Here is a 21855-nt window from a genome sequence, read left to right on the forward strand (position 1 = left end):
AGTTGTCTAGATGCATAGGCTATCCCTTTGCCTTCTTGCATAAGCACACATCCCAAACCATTCAAGGATGCGTCACTAAAGATCACAAACTCCTTTCCCAGCTCAGGTTGAACTAACACTGGAGCTTCAGTCAACAACCCTTTCAGTTTCTCAAAACTCTATTGGCACTTCTCTGTCCATTCGAACTTAATATCCTTTTGTAACAACCTCATCATTGGAGTGGAAATCATTGAAAATCCTTTAACAAACCGTCTTTAATAGCCGACCAAGGGTAAAAAGCTTCTGACCTTTGTCACATTCTTCTATAGTTTCCAGTCAATGATGGCTAAAATCTTACTCGGGTCAACTCTAAAACCGTCTCCCGAAACAATGTGTCCTAGAAACCCGACTTCACGAAGAAAAAATTCACTTTTACTGAACTTGGCATACAATTGTTTGTCCCTCAAAGTCTGCAAAACAGTTCTTAAGTGCCCAGCATGCTCTGTCTCATCTCTTGAATAAATCAAAATATCATCGATGAATACCACAATAAATTTATCCAAATAAGGCTGAAATATTCTATTCATTAAATCCATAAACACGGAAGGAGAATTTGTTAACCCAAATGGCATAACGAGGAATTCGTAGTGGCCATACCTCATTCTAAATGCAATCTTAGGCACATCTGATTCTTTAACCCACAACTAATAGTAACCGGACCTCAGGTCTATCTTTGAAAATACCGTAGCCTTCAATTAATCAAATAGATCATCAATCCTTGGCAAAGGATACTTGTTCTTTATTGTCACCTTGTTGAGCTATCGATAATCTATACATAGCCTCATCGAACCATCTTTCTTTTTCACAAATAATACAGGAGTGCCCCAAGGTGAAAAGCTCGGCCGCACAAAACCCTTGTCAGCCAACTCCTGTAGCTGAACTTTCAACTCCTTCAATTTTGTTGGGGCCATCCTATATGGAGCAACCGAAATAGGCGTAGTATCGGGAGCTAAACCAATGCCCTAACAGGAGGTAACCTAGGCAATTCCTCTGGGAACACATCTGGATACTCACTTACTATCGGTACAGATTCAATCTTTAATTCAGACTCTTTCATGTTCAATACAAAGGCAAGGTAAACTTCATACCCTTTTCTTACACATTTCTGAGCAGCCATGGAAGAAATCACTGCAGGCATACCATTTAATTCATCTGATTCAACCCGAAGAACATTACCATTCTCACATTTTAGTTCAATAAACATTTTTCCACAATTCACTACCACATCATGAGTTGTCAACCAATCATACCAAGAATTACATCAAATTCATCAAATGGTAATAGCATAAGATTAGCCGAGAAATAATGACCCTTAATCAACAAAGGGCAATTCTTACACACCTTATCCACTAACACATACTTGCCTAATAGGTTTGACACTTTTATTATGAATTCAGTAGATTCAACAAGTAAGTTCATATCAGACACCAATTTCATGCAAACATACAAATAGGTAGAGCCCGGATCAATCAAAGTAACAATAGTAATATCATAGATAGAAAATGTACTCGTGATCACATTAGGTGATGAGGCCTCTTCGCAAGCGCGAATGGCATAGGTCCTCGTAGGTGCCCTGCCCTCGGATCTCACAGTAGGCTCTCTAGGCGAACCCTTTCTATTCCTCCCACTATTCGGGTTTCTCTGAGGTCTTCCCTTATTAGCAGTGCCATCTGATCTTGTTCCTTGAAGATTTCTTCTCTCCGTCCTCTCGGGACATTCCCCAACAAAGTGATCAGGGGAACCACACTTAAAACAGGTTCTATCGCCCCCTCGGTACTCACTGGGGTGATGTCTCCTACACTAGGGACATCCCGTTCGATTGGGTCGAGCATTCTCAACACTAGCAATTGAGGTAGCCTGAGCTTTCGAAAATGAGTATTGCTTACCCCTATTCTTGCTTGAATACCCAGTAGAGGTATTAGGTCAAGTAGTATACTCTCTCGACTTCTTAGATGAAGACTGAAAAGGTTTGCTCAGTTGCCTCTTCTTCAAGTCTCGGGACACCAAATTAGCTTTTTGCTTTTCTTTAGCCAATTCCTCAGCCTTGCATGCTCTTTTGACCAACACAACGAGCTCTTTCAACTCAAGGATACCGACCAACAATTGAATGTCTTCATTCAACCTGTCCTCAAATATTTTACACATGATAGCCTTAGTAGATACACGTTTTCAAGTGTATTTTCTAAGTCTCACAAACTCACGCTCATATTCGGTAACTGTCATTTTACCCTGTTTCAACTCAAGGAACTCCTTCCTCTTTTGATCCATAAACCTTTAACTGATATACTTCTTGCAAAATCCTCTTGGAAAAACTCCCAAGTCACTTTCTCCCTCGGCACAATCGACACGAGGGTATTCCACCACGGGTATGCTGAATCTCTTAGAAGTGATACCACGCACTTCATGCACTCCTCTAGTGTGCATGACAACTCATCAAAGACTCGAATGGTGTTCTCGAGCCAAAACTCCACTCTTTCCAAATCATTATCAATGTTAGCTCAGAACTCTTCAGCTTTTTGCTTTTTAATTCGATCAACCGGAGGCCTTTCCCTTCTTACCATTTTAACAACTTGGGGAGCTACAGGGGTAGGTTGAGGAATAGGAGGAGGTGGGGGAGGTTGAACACCAGGTTTGCCCAAACAAACTCGGTGTACCGATTATTCATCATGTGTAGAAAGGCTTCCCAGTCTCCTTCTCCTCTACTAGCCGTCTAGGGTCTACTATCAGATGGCACTGCTCCTTCGGCGGGAGTAGGCGCGTTGCTTTCTACATCGTCAGCAACTGCTCGTTCAGGATCCATTTACTATATAAAATACAATTTAAATTGTCAGAAGCTATCACATTATCATCATATACGTATGGCATGTATAGCTAGACTTCCACACTCGTTACTAGTCCTAGAACTGACTAAACCGTAGCTCTGATACCACTAAATGTAACACCCCTTATCCATGTCCAATGCTTGACAGGATACGAGGCATTACCGAACTTTAACATACACTACTATGTAAAACTGGGCCATGAAATTTTGTTCAAATCTAAAATTTATTCAAAAACAAGCATATCATCCTTTACATGGGTCTACGAGACCCAAAACATGCATCGGGGACAGTTCGGGACTAAACCGTGAACTTTAGAAAAAATTTCATACAACAGGGTCATACGCACGTGTGGACACAAGGACACGTCCGTGTGCCCTTGACATGCCCGTGTCCCCATGCCGTCTAACTTTCTATTTATGATGTTAGCACCAATTAAGGGTCACATGGCCAAGTCACACGCTCGTGTGCTAGGCCGTGTGGCGAATTTAATTTTCGCATTTAAGGTGCTAACTTCACACGGCCTGGGCACATGCCCATGTCCTAAGGTTGTGTCCTCCACACGGCTAAGACATATTGCCGTGTCTCTTTCCGTGTTTTACTACCATGCACACTGACCCGAAAAGTTAGGGTACAGGGGACACACGGCCGAACAACATGCTCATAGGGCTGACCGTGTGTCACACACGGTCTAGACACACGCCCGTGGGTATACCCGTGTGGACGAATTTTGAGGCTATTTACCATGTCCTCTTGTCACCCATAACAACACAAACACATTCACATGTCAATGGTGATAGATTTGGCAATGATTGGGTTACTTAGACCTCCAAAACTTTACATCATGCATGACATTCACTTACCAAGGTATCCATGTTTAAAACTCCCACTTGACAAGTTTAGTCATTTCATTTTTTTATCTTTGTTCATATTATGACTATGCTAATTGGTATCATTATCCATCAAGTATGAGTTCCACCTTTTATCATTCACTGTTAGCAACCAATTTAGCACACGCCACACGAATAATAACACATCCCATGCATGTATCAATATTTAGGAATTTTAACCCAATAATCAAAATGAGCCATGTTTCATGGCCATATACAAAAGGGAATAATATACCAAAAGGAGCTGTCACTTTGGCTAACAAATATGACACAAGTAACAAAATGCTAAGTCCCCTATACATGCCATACTTAAAAGCATTAAAACAAATATACCCCAAAGGATTTGCTGATAGTGTGACTCGAGCTCCGACTTCCATGATCCTCGAGCCAGCTTGGTGATGCTAAAAGAAAAGGGAAAAGAGAGAAGGGTAAGCACAAAGCTTAGTAAGTTGCATTTAAATAATAAACAAATAAGTCAAGATAATCATGGGTTAAACATGTTATCAATTATCACCACAATATCATATTGCACACATGAACATAGTCAAAATTGACATTAAATGTCATTAAACATCATGCTTATCTTACCCCTTTCTACTCATGCTAAACTTCCCATCATGAATCGAGTTCAATACTCATGGGGTTTACGTACATACCTGTACCATACATTCTTACTCATACCACTCCACTTCTTAACCCAAAATCTTGAATGGTCCATTGAACCACCCGGAATACTAAAGGACACTCAGGATTATCATACACCAAATAAAGTACCAATGTCATGTCCCCGACATGGTCTTAGATGAATCCACATATCATAGCTGATGCCATGTCCTAGACATGGTCTTACACTGGCACATATATCATCGTCGATGCCATGTCCCAAACATGGTCTTACATAGGCACATATCTCGGATACCGATGCCATGTCCCAAACATGGTCTTACGCGAAATCTCATTTAGCACGGTGTCACGACATCCAAGTCTTAAGTATTCCTTTGGGTCACCGGGGGCTTCCGAGATACGAGGCTATCACTAAACTTCCATTAGATCATCACAAGTCAATTTCATTAAAGTATACATACATGTATCATATAATGTCAAATATTAAATATGTAACATTGGAGTTATTGAATTACTTACACACAACTTACATCAGTGCAAACTATGACAATTTGCAATTTAGTCCACAACCTTGCCTTTTCCTCGGTCAAGGTCTATCCCTCGTCCCTCTTGATCTATAATAGCGCATTTAGCTCATTTAATACACGCACTATTCAATTCAATCCAAAAATCACGATATGAAAAAATTATAATTTTCCCCCTAAAATTTCACAAAATTACGAAATTACCCCTAGGCTCGTAAAATGAAAAGTATCTCATTTTCTTATTACCCAAGCCTAGCTGAATCATTTATTCTCTTATACCATCCCAACATTTTCGTTTATTCACAGATTTACAGATAGTTTTTACAACTTTTACAATTAGGTACTTTTTATCAATTTCACCAAAAACCACCTAGTAAAAGTTGTTTACCACACATCAAACCTCCATATTCTTCCATTAGACATCACAGCACAAGCATGTCATTCATGGTTATATTCTTGAACATGAACCATAGCTCAAATTAAGGGTAGAAATAACTAAATTCAGCTACGAGGATTTCAAAAATATAAAGAACATTAAAAACGAGGCTAGGATGCACTTACTTTGAGCTTGAAAGATGAAAGAAACCCTAGCTATGGCTCCTTATGAAATTCGCCGAAGGATGGAGAAGATGGACTCAATTTTTGACTATTTTTCCCTTTTTATTCTATTAAATACTAGTTGACGAAAATGCCCTTCCATTAAAACTTTGATATATTATCCCTCCTATGTCTATTTTTGTCCATAATGTCATATAATGGTTTATTTTCTAAATAAGGACTTCAAATTTCAAATTCCATCACATTTAAGTTCTTAAATCAAGTAGAACATATATTTTTCACTTATTACAATTTAGTCCTAATGATTTAATTAGACACCTATCGGTAAAATTTCTCATAGATATTTTCACATAGTTATTTAATCACACAATAGACCTTAAAACTTTATCGGTATAAATATTTCTACCTCAAGTTTGTGGTTTCGAAACCACTATTCTATTTAGGCCCTAATTTGGGATGTTACATAATCTCATCACCAAAGGGCTGTGGAGTCGATACACTTTCACTTGCTTCAAGATTCGAAGCTTGGACATTACTTTCAGCTTTATTAACTATGGCCTGATTTGACTCAGCTGACAAATTAAATCTAAAAGAAAATACAATATTATAGAGGATCAAAAGGATCACACTATCACAGGGTATATGTGGCATGTATATCCTCGATTGTTGTCTTTACGACTCATTTCTTGATCTATATAATAATTCAATTCAATTCATTAATTTCACATTCACATCAAATTTAATTCAATGCATGAGACCTTCAACTTTTCATTAATTACACATTTTCCCTAAACTTTTATATTCTTTACAATTTAGTCCCTATCTCAAGATATCAAAATTTAATAAAACACCATATGCCAGCCGAATTTCTACCCTACCATATACAACCCACATTTATTCTAATGTCACATAAATTCTTTATAAATTCTAACATTCAATCGACATAATATTTTTACCAAAACTAACAAAATTATTTTACAATTTCATTCTAATCAACAACCTACACTTTAAATTCAAGCTTTAACATCATAAACAATAAGAACTCATTAATGGCAACATCTAAAAACCTTGATAGATTCAAAGACGAAGGTACGAGTTAGCTAGACGTCGTTGCAACGATCACAAAAACATAAAAGTTTACACGAAATAGTTAACAATTCCTTACCATGCAAGAGTTACAAGTTTTCCAAAACTTCAAGACTACAATAGTGTTTTAAGCTTTTAACTTTTATGGAAAAAAATCCAATAAAGAAGAAGATGATTGTTTTATTTAGTAAAAATTATTAAATTACATGTTTACCCTTTAGTTAAATAATTGTCATAGTTAAATTGTATCCTTAACAGTCCATATCTAACAAAAATGGTATATTTACCCATTAAGCCATTGCACTTGTAGAACTTACCCCATTTAATTAGCATAATCCAATTATAAATAGAGTTTTACGTCTATTACAATTTAATCTTTATTATTCAATGAACAATTAAACATAGAAACTTTCTTCTCCAAACTATAATACAACTCTACTATAACTCTAAAAAAATTAATTAAATAATAATAAAAACTTCACATGTCGGGTTTGTGGTTCGAAATTCACTGTTTCCAACACCACTAGAAAACAGGATATTACATTAGTGGCATCTCGTTCCTCAATATGTTTCCAACCCACTGGCATCGATCCCAACTCTTTACATATGCGTATGTGTCCTTAAATAAAGTAATCCAGAAAATTTTGGCTTGAAAAACCTTTGTTGTGGTGCAATAACCTTTAAATTATCCCCCACTTGGAGATGAATGGAAATGATACAGGATCTGAGCTACCTCACTTCAGCTACAAACTTCCTGATTATATGAACTACATATTGCTTAAACAAGAAAGACACCTTCCAAAAGGAATGTCGTATGTCATAAAGAAATTTCTTCCTTTGTTGGTATGTCATTCCGAAAGGCATCATTCTACGTGCTAAATAATTTGCATAATCGGCAAACTAGGGATTTTCATGGACTTGACTTACCTCAAAGATATGCTCATATAGGAAATTCTCATTAATAGGGATAGAAGAGTGAGTTACCTTTTGTTATTCCAACCATGAAAAATTGTCCTCCACTTGGTTCTAGAATCCTTTTTTATCTTGGATTTCAAGGTCAAAATCTTGGAGTAAGAGTACCCATCGAATTAAACTTGTCTTACCATATTTCTTCATAAGTAAGTACTTAATGACCGAATGATAAGTGAAAATTGTCACCTTAGTGTCTATAATATAAGAACAGAACATGTCAAAAGCAAAAACTGTAGCAAAGAGTACTTTTTCAATCATCGTATAATTGAGTTGGGCTCTTGTCAAAGTTTTGTTTCCATAGTAGATCGAATGAAATACTTTGTTTCTTCGCTACCCTCTCATAGCTCCCATAGTGAAATCATTAGCATCACACATAAGCTCGAAAAAAAATTCCAGTATGTTGTGATAATGATCGGTGCTAAAACTAAACATTTTTTAAATTCTTTAAAAGCTCCCAAGCATGACTTATTGAAGTCAAATAATGTGTTTTTTCTAGCAAAGTACACAAGGGCTTGGAAATCTTTGACAAGTCATTAATGAACATCCAATAAGATTCAACATGTCCCAAGAAACTTCTAATGCCTTTAACAGTTACTGGGGGTCTCAACTTCTTAATTACATCCACTTTTGCTTTGTCGAATTCAACCCCTCTATTGGATATTCAATGACCTAAGACAATACCTTCTTTAACCATGAAGTGAAACTTCTCTCAGTTAAGAGCAAGGTTTGTTTCCTCACATCTTTTAAGCACCTTACCCAAATTGGTTAGACATTCATCATACAAATCACCAAAAATAGATAAATCATCCATAAAAACTTCCAAAAAATCCTCAACCATATCAATAAATATTTGTTATCATGCATCTTTGGAAAATTGCAGGTGCATTACATAAACCGAAAGGCATACGTCTAAAAGTGAACATACCGTACGAGCAAGTGAAAGTTGTCACATGTTGGTCCTTTGGGGCTATAGCTATTTAGTTATGTAACACCCCAAATTTGGGCCTAGAAATATTAGGTCTTGAGCATGGGAACAACTAGGAGGTGGCACATAAATAATTAATTGTGCAAGAAGTGATGTAAATGCATGTCTGTCTTAGTGGTTAAGTGTTCTGAGAAGTCTTAGGTTCAAGCCTAAGCAATTGCAAAAAAGTTTTGTTTTTGAAAGAATAAGCACTGTCTCTGGGCAATAGGTTTTTAAATAATTGTGGGGATAACATGTCATAAAAAAACCTGCTAGCCTAGTGGTAAGTGGCGTGTAGAGTGTACTAGTGGTTTGAAGTTCGAATCCCTACTTGTGCAAATGAAGATTATTTTTACTGTTGGCTATAGGAGGTAGTAGAGTTTGACAGAAACATTGCAAAGTGGAGTGGAGTTTGAGTTGGTCATTGAGGGATTGTAAGAGGGAGTTGAGGAGAGATATGAGGAGATATTTTAGGAGGAAATTACGGGGTTTTGAAGTAGAGAGAGTGTTGGAGCTGAATTGGGAGTGTAGACACTTGTGAGTTCGATTTTAGAAGAATTCGGCTTTGGGGTGGAAAGAATTCAGCTCTGAAAAAATCACTCTCATTTTCCTGTTATTCTTTTGGTTCTTTTTCTCTATGAAGTGAAATATAGTGTTTTGGGTACCTTCTCATCTTATGGCCTATTCCGAAATTGCCCTTTTCTTCTGAGTTGGATACTCCCTTTCTTTCTCTCTGAACCCTTTTGAGTTTAGCAATTCTCCTATTTTGGTGCCTAGCTACCTTGGCCGATTCTCCTTCTTCTTCTTCACTCCCAATCGATTTTGTTGTGCCAAGCATCTCTCTTTGTAGCCAAACCTTTCCTTCTCCATAAACATCTTTCACTTCTCTTATCATCCTTTCTTTTCTCACTCTCAATTCTTTCCCTTTTTTTCTTTTTGAGGCTTGATTGAATATTACTGCTCTTATTGCTCCACTGTGCCGACTTTTCCCTTCATTGCTATCTGCATTTCTATAGTCACTGCTATTCTTCGGATTTGTATTTTAGGGGTGTGATTGTTTCACCTTGCCTCTATTATTTTGAATTTTAGGGTTTTATTTATTTTTTATTTATATATGCTAGTAGTAGGATGCGGGTTTTCAAAAGATAGGCATGATTTACCAAAATACTGCGAATACGAAAAACCATTTCAAAAGCTTCCACGATAAATGAGATTTTAAAATAAATAACATTTTAAAGTAAATACCTTTGATAGTGACACAAGTTTTAAAATTATTTTCTAGATCACACAATGAGGCTAAATAAACATTGGGCTTTTCAAATGATATCATATTTTACGAAAAACACTTCAATGTGACATCGCCAGATTCGACCATAACGTTCAGGCCAGGTTTGGGGTGTTACATTTAGTGGTATCAGAGCCAAGTTACAAAACTCAGCCTTGGATTTGGGTTTCTTCCAAAACTTGGAATTTTTAAAAGAACTATTTTAAACGATTTAAAGTATTTTGAAATGTCTTTACTAAATGTGTGGTATACCGAGTCTCCGCGCCGATCCTATATGTTCTCTCTGAAAATTGGATTTTGATTTTGACTGAAACTGCCTTAGGTAGGTTTAATGAGACTACTGTAGGTAGTATACTGTACTGCAAACTCTTGAGTAGTATAGACTGAAACTGTAGTAAAACCGGTGGACACCGATAAACACTGCATGGTCCAGAAATAAAACTCTATACTTCTGATACTGTCTCTATAAAACATCTATTAATAAACACAGGAACTATAAATCGAGGCCTAAAATTGCTAATAAAGATGAAACGCAACTCGACAATACTCCAGAGGTGCTCACGGAAGGAGTACAAGTTGTTGCGGTGGAGGCCATGGAAGTGCTCAAGCTAGGTCTCATGATCGTACGGTTGAGTAGTGGATTAACGTATTGTCCCAGTCTATATATAGACTGTATAGAAATCCTTCAGGTTAAATGTAGCAGTGTTTTGGAATTAGAGTGCGCAACGGGAGCGTAGTGGACTGTGGATGCGACTGATCTGATAGTTGGAAATTTCGGGGACGAAATTTCTTTAAGGAGGGGTGAATTGTAATGCCCCAAATTTGGGCCTAGAAGTATTAGGTCTTGAGCATGGGAAAAGTCAAGAGGCAGCACATAAATAATTAATTGTGCAAGAACTGACAAAAATGCATGTCTATCTCAGTGGTTAAGTGTCTTGGGAAGTGCCTGACAAGTCTTGGGTTCAAGCCTAAGCAGGTTTAAAAAAGTTTTGTTTTTGAAGGAATAAGCACTGTCTCTGGGCAATAGGATTTTAAATAATTGTGGCGATAAAATGTCATAAAAAAACCTGCTAGCCTAGTGGTAAGTGGCGTGTGGAGTGTGCTAGTGGTCTGAGGTTCAAATTCCTACCTGTGCAAATGGAGATTATTTTTACTGTTGCCTATGGGAGGTAGTAAAGTTTGACTGAAACATTACAGAGTGGAGTGGAGTTTGAATTGGTCATGATGGGATTGTAGGAGGGAGTTGAGGAGAGATATGAGGAGATATTTTAGGAGGAAATTAAAGGGTTTTGAGGTAGAGAGAGTGTTGGAGCCAAATTAGGAGTGTAGGCACTTCTGAGTTCAGTTTTGGAAGAATTCGGCTTTAGGGGGGAAAGAATTCGGCTATGCGAAAATCACTCTCATTTTTCTATTATTCTTTTGGTTCTTTTTCTCTATGAAGCGAAATATACAATTTTGGGTACCTTATCGTCTTATGGCCTATTCTGAAATTGCACTTTTCTTCTGAGCCGGATACTCCCCTTCGTTCTCAATCAACCCTTTTGAGTCTAACAATTCTCCTCTTTTGGTGCCTTGCTACCTTGGACGATTCTCCTTCTTCTTCTTCACTCCCAATTGATTTTGTTGTGCCAAGCATCTCTCTTTGTAGCCGAACCTTTCCTTCTCCATAAACATCTTTCACTTCCCTTCTCATCCTTTCTTTACTCACTCTTAATTCTTTCCCCTCTTCTTTTTGAGGCTTGACCGAATATTACTGCTCTTATTGCTCTACTGTGCTGACTTTTCCCTTCATTGCTATCTACTATTTCTATAGTCACTGCTATTCTTCGGCTTTGTATTTTGGGGGTGTGATTGTTTCATCTTGCCTCTATCATTCTATGTACTTTTAGCTCTGGTGTGGGTGTAGGCCGATTGCCCCTTACCTCTAGTCTTGGCTTGGAGTTTTGGTAAGTGGTTAATCATCTAGTTCCACTATTCTTTTGACTAAAGGTTGATAAGACTCGGTTTAAATGTAGATAATCCCCTTAAGGCCTAAGGATTGGGCTCATGCAATGAACTAAGTGGGCAAGCCTAAACCGACTAATTCAGACGCATGATAGGTAAGTTTGGATAAATGTTTTGATGGGAGTTTTTGATTACTCAATTATCATGTGATTAACCAAAGCGTGTAATTGAAATAGGTGGAGTACTCGTGGGCATTCGCACGTCTTCAAGAACAAGGTGTGTAACCACACTGCTATACATGTAAATCGGCAAAAGCCGAAAAAGTGTAGGGCTGGGTGGGTCGATTTTATCCCCACATGGTGTATAGGGTTGGTACGAAGATGGTGTGTAGAGGCTAGATTGGGTAGGATTTTCTGCTTGCATACTACATTCATCATGGTTACTGCACTGATTATTGTTACTGCATTGATCATGGTTACTGCACTGATTACTGCTACTGCACAGATCAATATTACTGAAATGGGCTAAAGCCCAGACTGCTATTGTTATTGTAATGGGACAAGGCCCAAGTATATGACTGCTTCTGTATTGAGATGGGCTAAAACCCAAACTGATATTGCAACTGATACTGTTACTAGAATAGGCTAAGGCCCTAACTGAAACTGAAAGGGCTTTGGCCCAAATTGTGTTTACTCTAATTGTTTGTTTATATGGGATTACACACTGAGTTTTTGTAAACTCACCTTTTTGTTTTAATTGTATAGGTAAACCCCATTCGTAGACGGATCAGTGTTACGAGGGACTCAAAGGTGGCAACACAATCGCTTTTGCTCCCATATTTGTTTTTAATTTATAAGTAGTTTTATTTGGGTATTGTTATGTAATAAGGCCTCCATTATTTTGAATTTTGGGTTTTATTTATTTTTGATTTATATCTGCTAGTAGTAGGATGTGGGTTTTCAAAAGATATGCATGATTTACCAAAATACAACGAATACGGAAAACCGTTTCAAAAGCTTCCATGATAAACGAGATTTTGAAATAAATAATGTTTTAAAGTAAATACTTTTGATAGTGACGCAAGTTTTAAAATTATTTTCTAGATCACACAAAGAGGCTAAATAAACATTGGGCTTTTCAAACGATATCACGTTTTACAAAAAATCACTTCAATGTGACATCACCAAATTCGGCCATAACATCCAGGCCAAATTTGGGGTGTTACAAGTTATATCCTGAATACCCTTCTAGAAAGCAATAGTACACCCTTCATGGAAGTCGATCCAACATCAAGTCCATGAATGGTAGCGAAAAATGGTCCTTTCAGGTTACCTTGTTTAGCTTTCTATAATCTATACAGGTTCTCCAACCCATTATTGTCCTCGTTAAGATCAGTTCATTATTTTCATTCTCTACAATCGTGATTCTGCCTTTCTTTGGTACACACTATACCAGACTCACCCATGAACTAACTGGGATGTGATAAGTGATTAATACATCTAACCACTTGATTATTTCTTTTCAAACTACCTCCTTCATGATTGGATTGAGCCTCCACTACCCATTAATTATGACTCTCTCACCCTTTTCTAGTAGAATCTTATGCATACAAAAGGATGGCTTATTCCTCAAATGTTAGCTATAGTCCAACCGATCGCCTTTTTGAATTTTCTCAACAACTCAATCAACTTTCTCTCCTGGTTTTTAGTCAATTCTGCTGGAATAATCACAAGTAAACTAGAGGAGTTACCTAGATAAACGTATTTTAAATGACAAGGTAAACCTTTAGTTCCAATTTAGGTGGTTCCTCGATTAATGCCTTAGCTTTTAGGTATTCCTAAGATTCTAGCTCCAGCGATTCAAATCAGGTTTGTGGTACATATCCCTTTAAGTTGGCTAAGACATGCTCTAACGGGTCATCTATAGAATTATACTCCCATTCTGTAGAGACTAAGGCCCTTAGATCTGACATCATCGAGCAATGCTCAACTGGATCAATGTAACACCCGAATTCGTAACCGTCGCCAGAAGGGTTACAAGGTATTACCGAACAGTTCACAACTTAAAAGCCACCATAAGAACTCATTTAATAGAAATATAACCTTCTCTAACTCTTTTACATATAAAAGGATCTGTTCAAAAAACCACTTAATCAAATTTATCATTTGGATCAATTACAGGACTTTAGCCGAATGTAATTAGTGCTCAATACTAAGGTTCATTTCATCTATATTCAATCATTCTATACACATAATCGTTTCATAGATATATATATATCAAAGTATCAAACATAATTCATCTTGCATAACTACACTACAAATAACATATATGCATAATACATTGCAACTAGTTTTAGCTATTGCATTAATGCACCAACTAAATCTAAAGTAACGAGATACGCAACCAAAACCTATTCAATAACTATCTATCTGGCTAAATACGTAAGAACATGTATAATTAGATTCTCATTTTAAAAAGAAGACACAGATTAAACATCCAACTCCAAAATTATAACATCCACAAAAGTGGTCAAAACCTAAAATCATATTTAACTAAATAGACAAGCCATATTCGTATGGCTTTTTACAAGTACTGGAACAAAATATAACATCTCAAAATGTTATTCAACCTATACATGCCATAAGTTTAGCTTAAAACATAAAATACCAAATTAGTCGATAGTGTGACGAGATGCTGACGATTCCCGAGCTTTCAACTGATTTCAAGAATCTATAAAACAGAGAAACATAAAATTTAAAGTAAGCATTTCATATGCTTAGTAAGTCCTTAAGCTATGTTTTGTACTAAGTTTGAATAAATGATAGATATAAGAATCGAAATTGGATTATTAGAAATTGTTATGTCCTTGCCGAATGTGATTTCCATTCATTTACCCAATTCATTCTTGCATCTAGAATCTTAGTTCAAAGTCCAACTCTATAATCAATATAATACCGAATAAACAACTCACATAATTTAAATAGAACAAATGTCACAAGTCACATATCTCAATACTCAATGTAATTATCCTCAAAGCTATACTATTAACGAATATCTCTTATAACACATAACTTCATTTCATAGATTATGCATATACCTCAATTGGCCAAATATTTTTATAATTCATAACCATTTTCCATCAATGCGAAAGATAGCTTAACAAATCACTCTCTTATGCATCTATAGTCAAATATTCAACTCCTAAATTTGTCAATACTTACGCTATGTCACCTTTTTGCATACACATAAATAGCCAAATATTAAGAAGAAATACTTTTGCATCACATATAGATTTTCACCTATACGAGCAAATATACGAATTCAAATAAACATCACATTTTTCATAACATCATGATAAATGATCCATATCCAAAGTAACACCTTTTATAAACTACAATGTGACCGAACACATATAAAACCATAGGGTCGAATTTTTACTTACTTAAATTCCTCATCAAATTGAATTTAATTCACCGGCATCAACCTACTAGGTATAAACCTGGATCTCACACCGGCACAAAGCCTGCTAGACCAAAGTCTGATATATGTTCACCAGCAACATGCTTAAGCCCGAATACATTCCATAGTAGTAACTTATTAGGCCATTAGCCTAATTAATTTTTCACCGGCCATAGGCCTGCTAGGCACGAGCCTGTATAGCTCAAACATGTAATTCATACAAACACTTAGATATCACATTATATTACTCATTTGTTCATGCAAATTTTGATACTCTTACATACCCCAAAACATCAATGAACCACAACCAATATGTTTCCTTAATGTCTTATACATTCGGCTAACATAATTAACATAGACAGAAAGTTCAAAGATTTAAGCCACAATCAACAACTTATAAAACTATCATTTGAACAAATTATCATTCAATCTTCATTCGGCATTTGCTTATATGACATCATATTTTTCGATTCAACAATTAAATTTATTTCTACTTATAATCAAGTTCATTTTCTGACTTAAGAACTTACCTCGATAATTCCGTACGATCATTTTGGCTACTCAGCTAGCCTCGCTTTTCCCTGATCCGAGTCAGGCCTCTTTTGATCTTGAGCTTAATTTAAAGATAAATTGAACTCATTTAATCAATTTATCCATTTAACTAACTAAACAAATAAAATAATATAATTACAAAATTTTTACATTAACCCCTCTAAAACAAAATAATTCACAATTTAGACTTAAATCACAAAAGTAATTAAAATCACAACCTAAAAGACGTTCATCCACCACACATACTTTAAATTTCTAACTTCCAAAACAAAATCTAACAACATCCCTTCATGGCCGAATGAACATATAGCTATCAATTCAAAAATTAACACTTGGGCTTTAAATGTAACTTAACAACCAACTCAAAATCACAAAATTTAATGAAAACTAAGTTGAAAACTCACCTTAATTTGCTTGGGAAATGACCGAATATATGAAGCTTGTTTCTTTCTTCTTCTTTTTTATTTTCTTTGTTAATCACTGCTTGAAGATGAACATGCAAAGTGGCTTTCTATTTTATTTTAATATAAATTCATTTATTTAACCATTAACTAATATGCCATATAAATATCAATTAATTTAATTGTTTTCAATAGCTAATGCCGTCCCACACTAAACTAAATGGCACAATTGCAACTTAACCACTCCTTAAAATTAAACATTCATAATTTGACCATTACACAATCAACCACAAAGTATTCATTTTACGCGATTAAGTCTTATTTATCGAATCGGATACTCAAACGATGAAATTTTAAAACAAAATTTTTCACACAACTAATTCACGCATTCAGAACACGAAAAAAAATATTTAATTATTTTTCTTACTCGGATTCGTGGTCCTGAAACCACCGTTCCGATTAGGGTCAAAATCAAGCTATTACAATCAAGGAATTTTATAGCCTTAAAAATATTAAAAGTAACTTGATCATTCTAAACTCTCATCGTGAATTTTCCTTTCGGCGTGTCAATTAATGTTTTCTCAGTCGCTAGGAAACTTTTTTCTAGGATGATTGGCACCTCCTTGTTTGCTTCAAAATCTAAAATAATAAAGTCAACTGGAGAAATGAACTTATCTACATGTACCAAAGTATCATCGATGTTTCCTTCCCAGTGTACTAAAGAACAATTCTCTAGTTATGGTGTTATGATTGTTACCTCACTTCACCTATACCCAACTTTCTGAACATAGACATGGACATCAAGTTTATGCTCGTTCTTAGATCACATAGGGCTTTATCGCAATAAGATTCTCTGTTATTGTAGGGAATAGTAAAGCACCCTGGATCTTTCTTCTTCAAAGGTAACTTATTTAGTAAGAATGCCTTGCACTTCTTCTTCAATGCTACAATCTCGAATTTTCCATGTCTCCTCTTCTTGGACAAAATGTCCTTCCTGAACTTGACATAGTTTGGCATTTGTTCCAAGGCTTCGACTAATGGGATATTGATATAAAGCTTCTTCAGAACATCTAGGAACTTCTTGAACTACACCTCCTAATTTTGTTACTTACACCTTTCTGGATATAGAGGTGGTGGAATCTTGAACTAGACAATTCTTTCGAGGAATTGTTTCTGCATCTGACATAGGTGTTAGCTTATTAAAATTGACTAAGTTAGGATTTACCTATCAGAGTTTTCAACATTCAGCTTTTGTGGAGTAGGAGTTTCAACTTGAAATTAAACATCCTCTTTGTTAGTGAGCCCTTCTTCAATCTTAACCTCATAAGGTTCCAAGGCCTTTCCACTTTGTAACATGACCGCCTTGCAATGTTCCTTACTTGAAACTCTTTGATTTTCGATATCACTAGGCAAAGCTCCTTATGGTCTATTTCAAAGTTCAGTGGCTAGTTGACTCACTTGATTCTCCAAATTTCTCAATGTAGTGTCATTCTTCTTAATGTATGCTTTCAGCAAGTTCTCCAAACTATCGAAAGGTTCAGCTTAGGGTGGTTTTTGAACCTACTGTAGGAATTCTAAAGATTGGTTTGATCTGGGTTGCATGTTGATGTTACTGGGTACAACTCCTTGATTACTTTAACAAAAGCTTGAATGGTTCTACCATGAAGTGTTATAAAACTTGGACTGTGGTCCTTTCTCATTTTTATGACCCTTCAAACTTGGATTGTGGCAGAACCATTCAAACTTTGACCTCTTCATTCTCCTGTCCCTCTTCGTTATCAACCCTGGTTGTAACTCCAAGGTTGGATATGCCCTCGTCAGTCGAGGTTGTCAGGAGTAGATCATTTTTTCTTGTAAATTTGATGTCAATCCTAAAATCACCTTTTTTGGCCCACCCCAGTAACTTGATGGCGTACCCATGTGACTGTTATCAGGGTTGAACATAGGCGTGAAAAAGTTGAAATCGAAGGCACTAACAAAATGTCAATGGGTGTGCCGTAGGCCTAGTGACCAAACACACTCGACTGTCCCCTGAAGTTGCAATCGAAGGGCGAAACCGATGAATGCCTCGCCATTGATGACAATTCAAGGGTGTCTTGGTATGAGCTTTGCAGCAATGCTGTAAATCCACCACACAACCGTGTGGTTAGACTTTTAGCTTCTTGATTTGATATGGAATTTGGCAGACACTGTGTAATCAAGCTCAGGCCACCTTCCTCCTCTTCGAAAAAATCAGCATATAACTCTAGTACAACATTCCCACTAGAGCAATAACATTCGATCACCATCTCTAGCTCGTTCCCTATTATCTCAAAAATGACATATCTAACGGGGTCAAATGATAAAAGATATCTACACTTTAGGCTCAAAATTCTTCTTTGGATCCTTATTTTGCAACTAATCCCTGTCTAAAACTCTTTTAATGTTATGCTCTAGTTGAATGCTGAATCTTCAGATTTGGCTGATATAAAAATGAGCCCAATTTTGGTCTCACAAATTTGATCGTTATAATGGATAACAACTCTAATTCGTCTGCTTATCTTGAACCAAATAGTCTATTCCACATGTTTAAAATCGAGAAAATAGTAAAAAAATATGGTTCTCATCACCCAAATTCCTTAACCTATATGTAATTTATCAAATTTCCTTTTCTTAAACAACAACATAGGAACGAAATTCAAGTTTTTCATGACAACACTGATAACTCCTAATGCCAAGTTTCCTTAAGATTAACAATCTACTTCAAAGGTCAGTATAGAAACTCAACGGATTGTATTGAGTTTATTTGATAGAGATTTTACACCAACGCACATGGAACGATTCCAGCAACAACACATGCCTCAGGCATCACAGATTTTTGAAGTATACATTTAAAGTTTAAATTTGTAAGGCGAGAAAATGCTCCTCCGTAACAACGTTATTCAGGAATTCAAGGTTTAAATATATAAAATTCATCCCAGGAATCTCGGGTTTTAGGGGCTTAGAAGTAATCAAGTTGGCCTGGGTGTTGAAATGGCCAAAGAGAAAATGCTCCCTACAAGAGGCATTTTCACTTGACATAGCAATGAAAATGCTTCCTGCAAGACGTATTTTCTAGGCACATGTCTGACATTTTAGTTGAAAATGTGTCTTGCATGAAGCATTTTCACTACCATGTTAGATGAAAATGCCCCTCGCAAGGACCATTTTTTCTCTGGCCATTTCAACACCTAGGCCAACTTGATTGCTTCTGTGCCCTTACAACACGGGATTCTTGGGATAAATTTCATACATTGCAACCCAAAATTCTTGGGACAAATTAAAAAATTTCCCTATTTACTCCTCCCATCCCCTATATAAATAGCTATTCTCATCCCCTACTCACCCATGTCTCAGTCTCCTTTAAATTGTTTTTTTTTCTTTTTCTTGCTTATTGAATTGTCCATGTTTAAAGATTTATTTCTCTCTAGGTTTGAGGGAGACATAGTCATAGTTTTAAATCATGTTTGGGTTTACAGTAATATCGTGGAGCTCAGTAACCTAAAAATATCACCTATTGTGTGAGTATGGAGTCATCACATAAGAAGCTGAGATCGCACTGCAACTCGAGGTGCAAGCTGGCGGTGATTATACCGTCTTTGGTTGAAGTGTAACTAAGGTTTCAAGTTTACAAAGGTTATGCTATCAAAGGATGGAGCATAACTGGGGCCCTAGTTGACGATTATTATGCGAGCACGACAATGAGTTTCTCCTTGCTAGAGGAGCATGCTTTATAAAACCCATATGAAAGTGCGAGGAAGGAAAATGCAAGAGGCCTTCCAGTATAGTCAAGTAATTCATGTTGTCCATCTCAACCGAAGACCACCTTGTTAGATAACCTGTTACACCCTAATTTTGTCACAGGTTATAATAGCAGGGTCACTGCCTTCGATGGTGATGGATAAGACGCATTACTTTATTATACTGAAAAGACACTGCATTTTTCTTCCTCGCACTTCTGTTTGGGTTTTATAAAGCATCCTCCTCTAATAAGGAAAAACTTGTTGTCATGCCTGCATCACCACTGTCAAATGGGGGCCCATTTATGTTTCATCCCTTGACAACATAAACATTGTAAACTTGAAGCCCTAGTTACATTCAACCTGAGACCGTATAATCATCGTCAACTGGGAACTTGAGTTGCAATGCGATTCGACTTCTTAGGTGATGGCTCCATACTCACATGACAAATGGAATTTGTAGGTCACCCAACTCCACGGCAGTACTATAAATTTAAATATACCTTAAAAGTATAACAATGTTTATTTCAAATACGGACAAAAATAATTTTACAAACTTCTAATTTCCAACCGCAAGTTATATATTTATTATTGTTTAGGAGTCAGATTAATTTTTTGTAGTTATGGTATTAAAATATTATTATTTATTATCATACATTTTTTTAACCCATTTAAACATGAAATTGGGGTAATCGTTATTTTCACTCATTCCGTCATTGGAAAATGATAAAGTCACTAGTTAAATTTTGTTAACTTATATATATTTTCTTATTTTTCAGGTATGAAAAATATAGATCTAAATTATTTTATAGGTGAAAGATTCTCCTTATAGTAAATTGTAAAATAAAAAAGGAAAAATATTATATTAATATAAGATTTACAATAATTAGAAGTACTTATTCAAAATTGAAACGATAAATTGAAGTTTATCAAAATCTAAAAACTAAAATGAAGTGCTCGGTGGGATTATTCTAATTGATTTGTTTGATGCAATTTGTCCTCTTACTTGAAACTTTGTATTCAAGTAATTATAAATACGATTATAAAAGAAATCAACATAAATAATTTACAAAATGATTGTTGAGTATCTCACGTATTTCAATTAAATTTGAAAGATGATCTTTCAGTTAAATTCTATTTATTTGTTTCAATCGTTAGTCTAGATTATTTTATTATTATTTGATCTACGAATTTGGGTTGTAAATAAGTTTTTTTACAACCTTAGAAAATACACATATTAAAGATTAGAACTCATAACACTTTTGGAGAATTTTGTGTTTACGTATTGGGGGTTCTTTGTTTTTGATTTTTGAGATTTAGTTTTTTATCTCCATCTTTTATACTCTTCATTCTTTTGACATTATAATAAAATTATCTTTACCTGTGGTTTTTTATCCTCTTTAGAGTGGTTTTTCCATGTTAAATTTGTATGTTCAATTTCTCAATTTCTTCCACTATTTTTTACTTTTTCGTTGTTTAATTAGGTCAATCCCTAATAAGTGGTATCAAAGTTAGTTCAATTTTCATAGATTAGCCCGTTAATATATGGCAGCAACAAGGTTTGACATTGAGAAGTTTGATGGTGTCACAGATTTCAATCTATGGCAAGTTTGGATGATGACAATTCTAGTTCATACCGGCCTGAAAAAGGTCATTATCGGGAAAAAGCCTAAGAATCTAGATCAGGCAAAATAGGAAAAGCTTGATGAAAAGGTCCTGTCTGCAATCGACTTGTGCCTCACGAATAATGTATTGCAGAAGGTATTGATGGAGAAAACCTCATCCGCCTTATGGAAAAGGGTAGAAACTCTTTATGCAACTAAGCCTTTGGCTAACCGTTTAGTATTGAAACAACGTCTATTTACGTTTCACATGAACGAATGTGAGTTTCTTAGAGATCAAATTAATCAATTTCCTACTCTTTTGAATGATGTAAAGAATGTTGAGGTTAAGATTGACGATGAAGATCAGACTATGCTA

General features: G+C 35.9%; 1 protein-coding gene across 1 annotated transcript; it reads right to left on the bottom strand.

Moving 5' to 3' along the window:
• Positions 1-988: 988 nt before the first annotated feature.
• Positions 989-17134, bottom strand: LOC107894600 (uncharacterized). The gene is made up of 4 exons (XM_041084751.1): positions 16875-17134; positions 1976-2161; positions 1290-1834; positions 989-1191 (listed from the first exon to the last, which is right to left on the bottom strand). The coding sequence occupies exons 1-4, from the start codon at positions 17132-17134 to the stop codon at positions 989-991; spliced, it is 1194 nt and encodes a 397-aa protein (XP_040940685.1).
• Between the last annotated feature and the right edge of the window lie 4721 nt (positions 17135-21855).

This window comes from Gossypium hirsutum, chromosome A13, assembly GCF_007990345.1.
Source record: "Gossypium hirsutum isolate 1008001.06 chromosome A13, Gossypium_hirsutum_v2.1, whole genome shotgun sequence".
NCBI classification, from domain to species: Eukaryota; Viridiplantae; Streptophyta; class Magnoliopsida; order Malvales; family Malvaceae; genus Gossypium; species Gossypium hirsutum.

What these genes read in the sequence shown, in the direction of transcription:
- LOC107894600 (XM_041084751.1), bottom strand. Translation starts at nt 17,134, where the DNA reads ATGCCAAACTATGTCAAGTTCAGGAAGGACATTTTGTCCAAGAAGAGG. An exon ending in TTGGGTATAGGTGAAGTGAG is followed by an intron (nt 2,162 to 16,874) that starts GTAACAATCATA and finishes ATTTGAGGACAG; the next exon opens with GTTGAATGAAGACATTCAAT. An exon ending in TCATCTAAGAAGTCGAGAGA is followed by an intron (nt 1,835 to 1,975) that starts GTATACTACTTG and finishes TCCCTAGTGTAG; the next exon opens with GAGACATCACCCCAGTGAGT.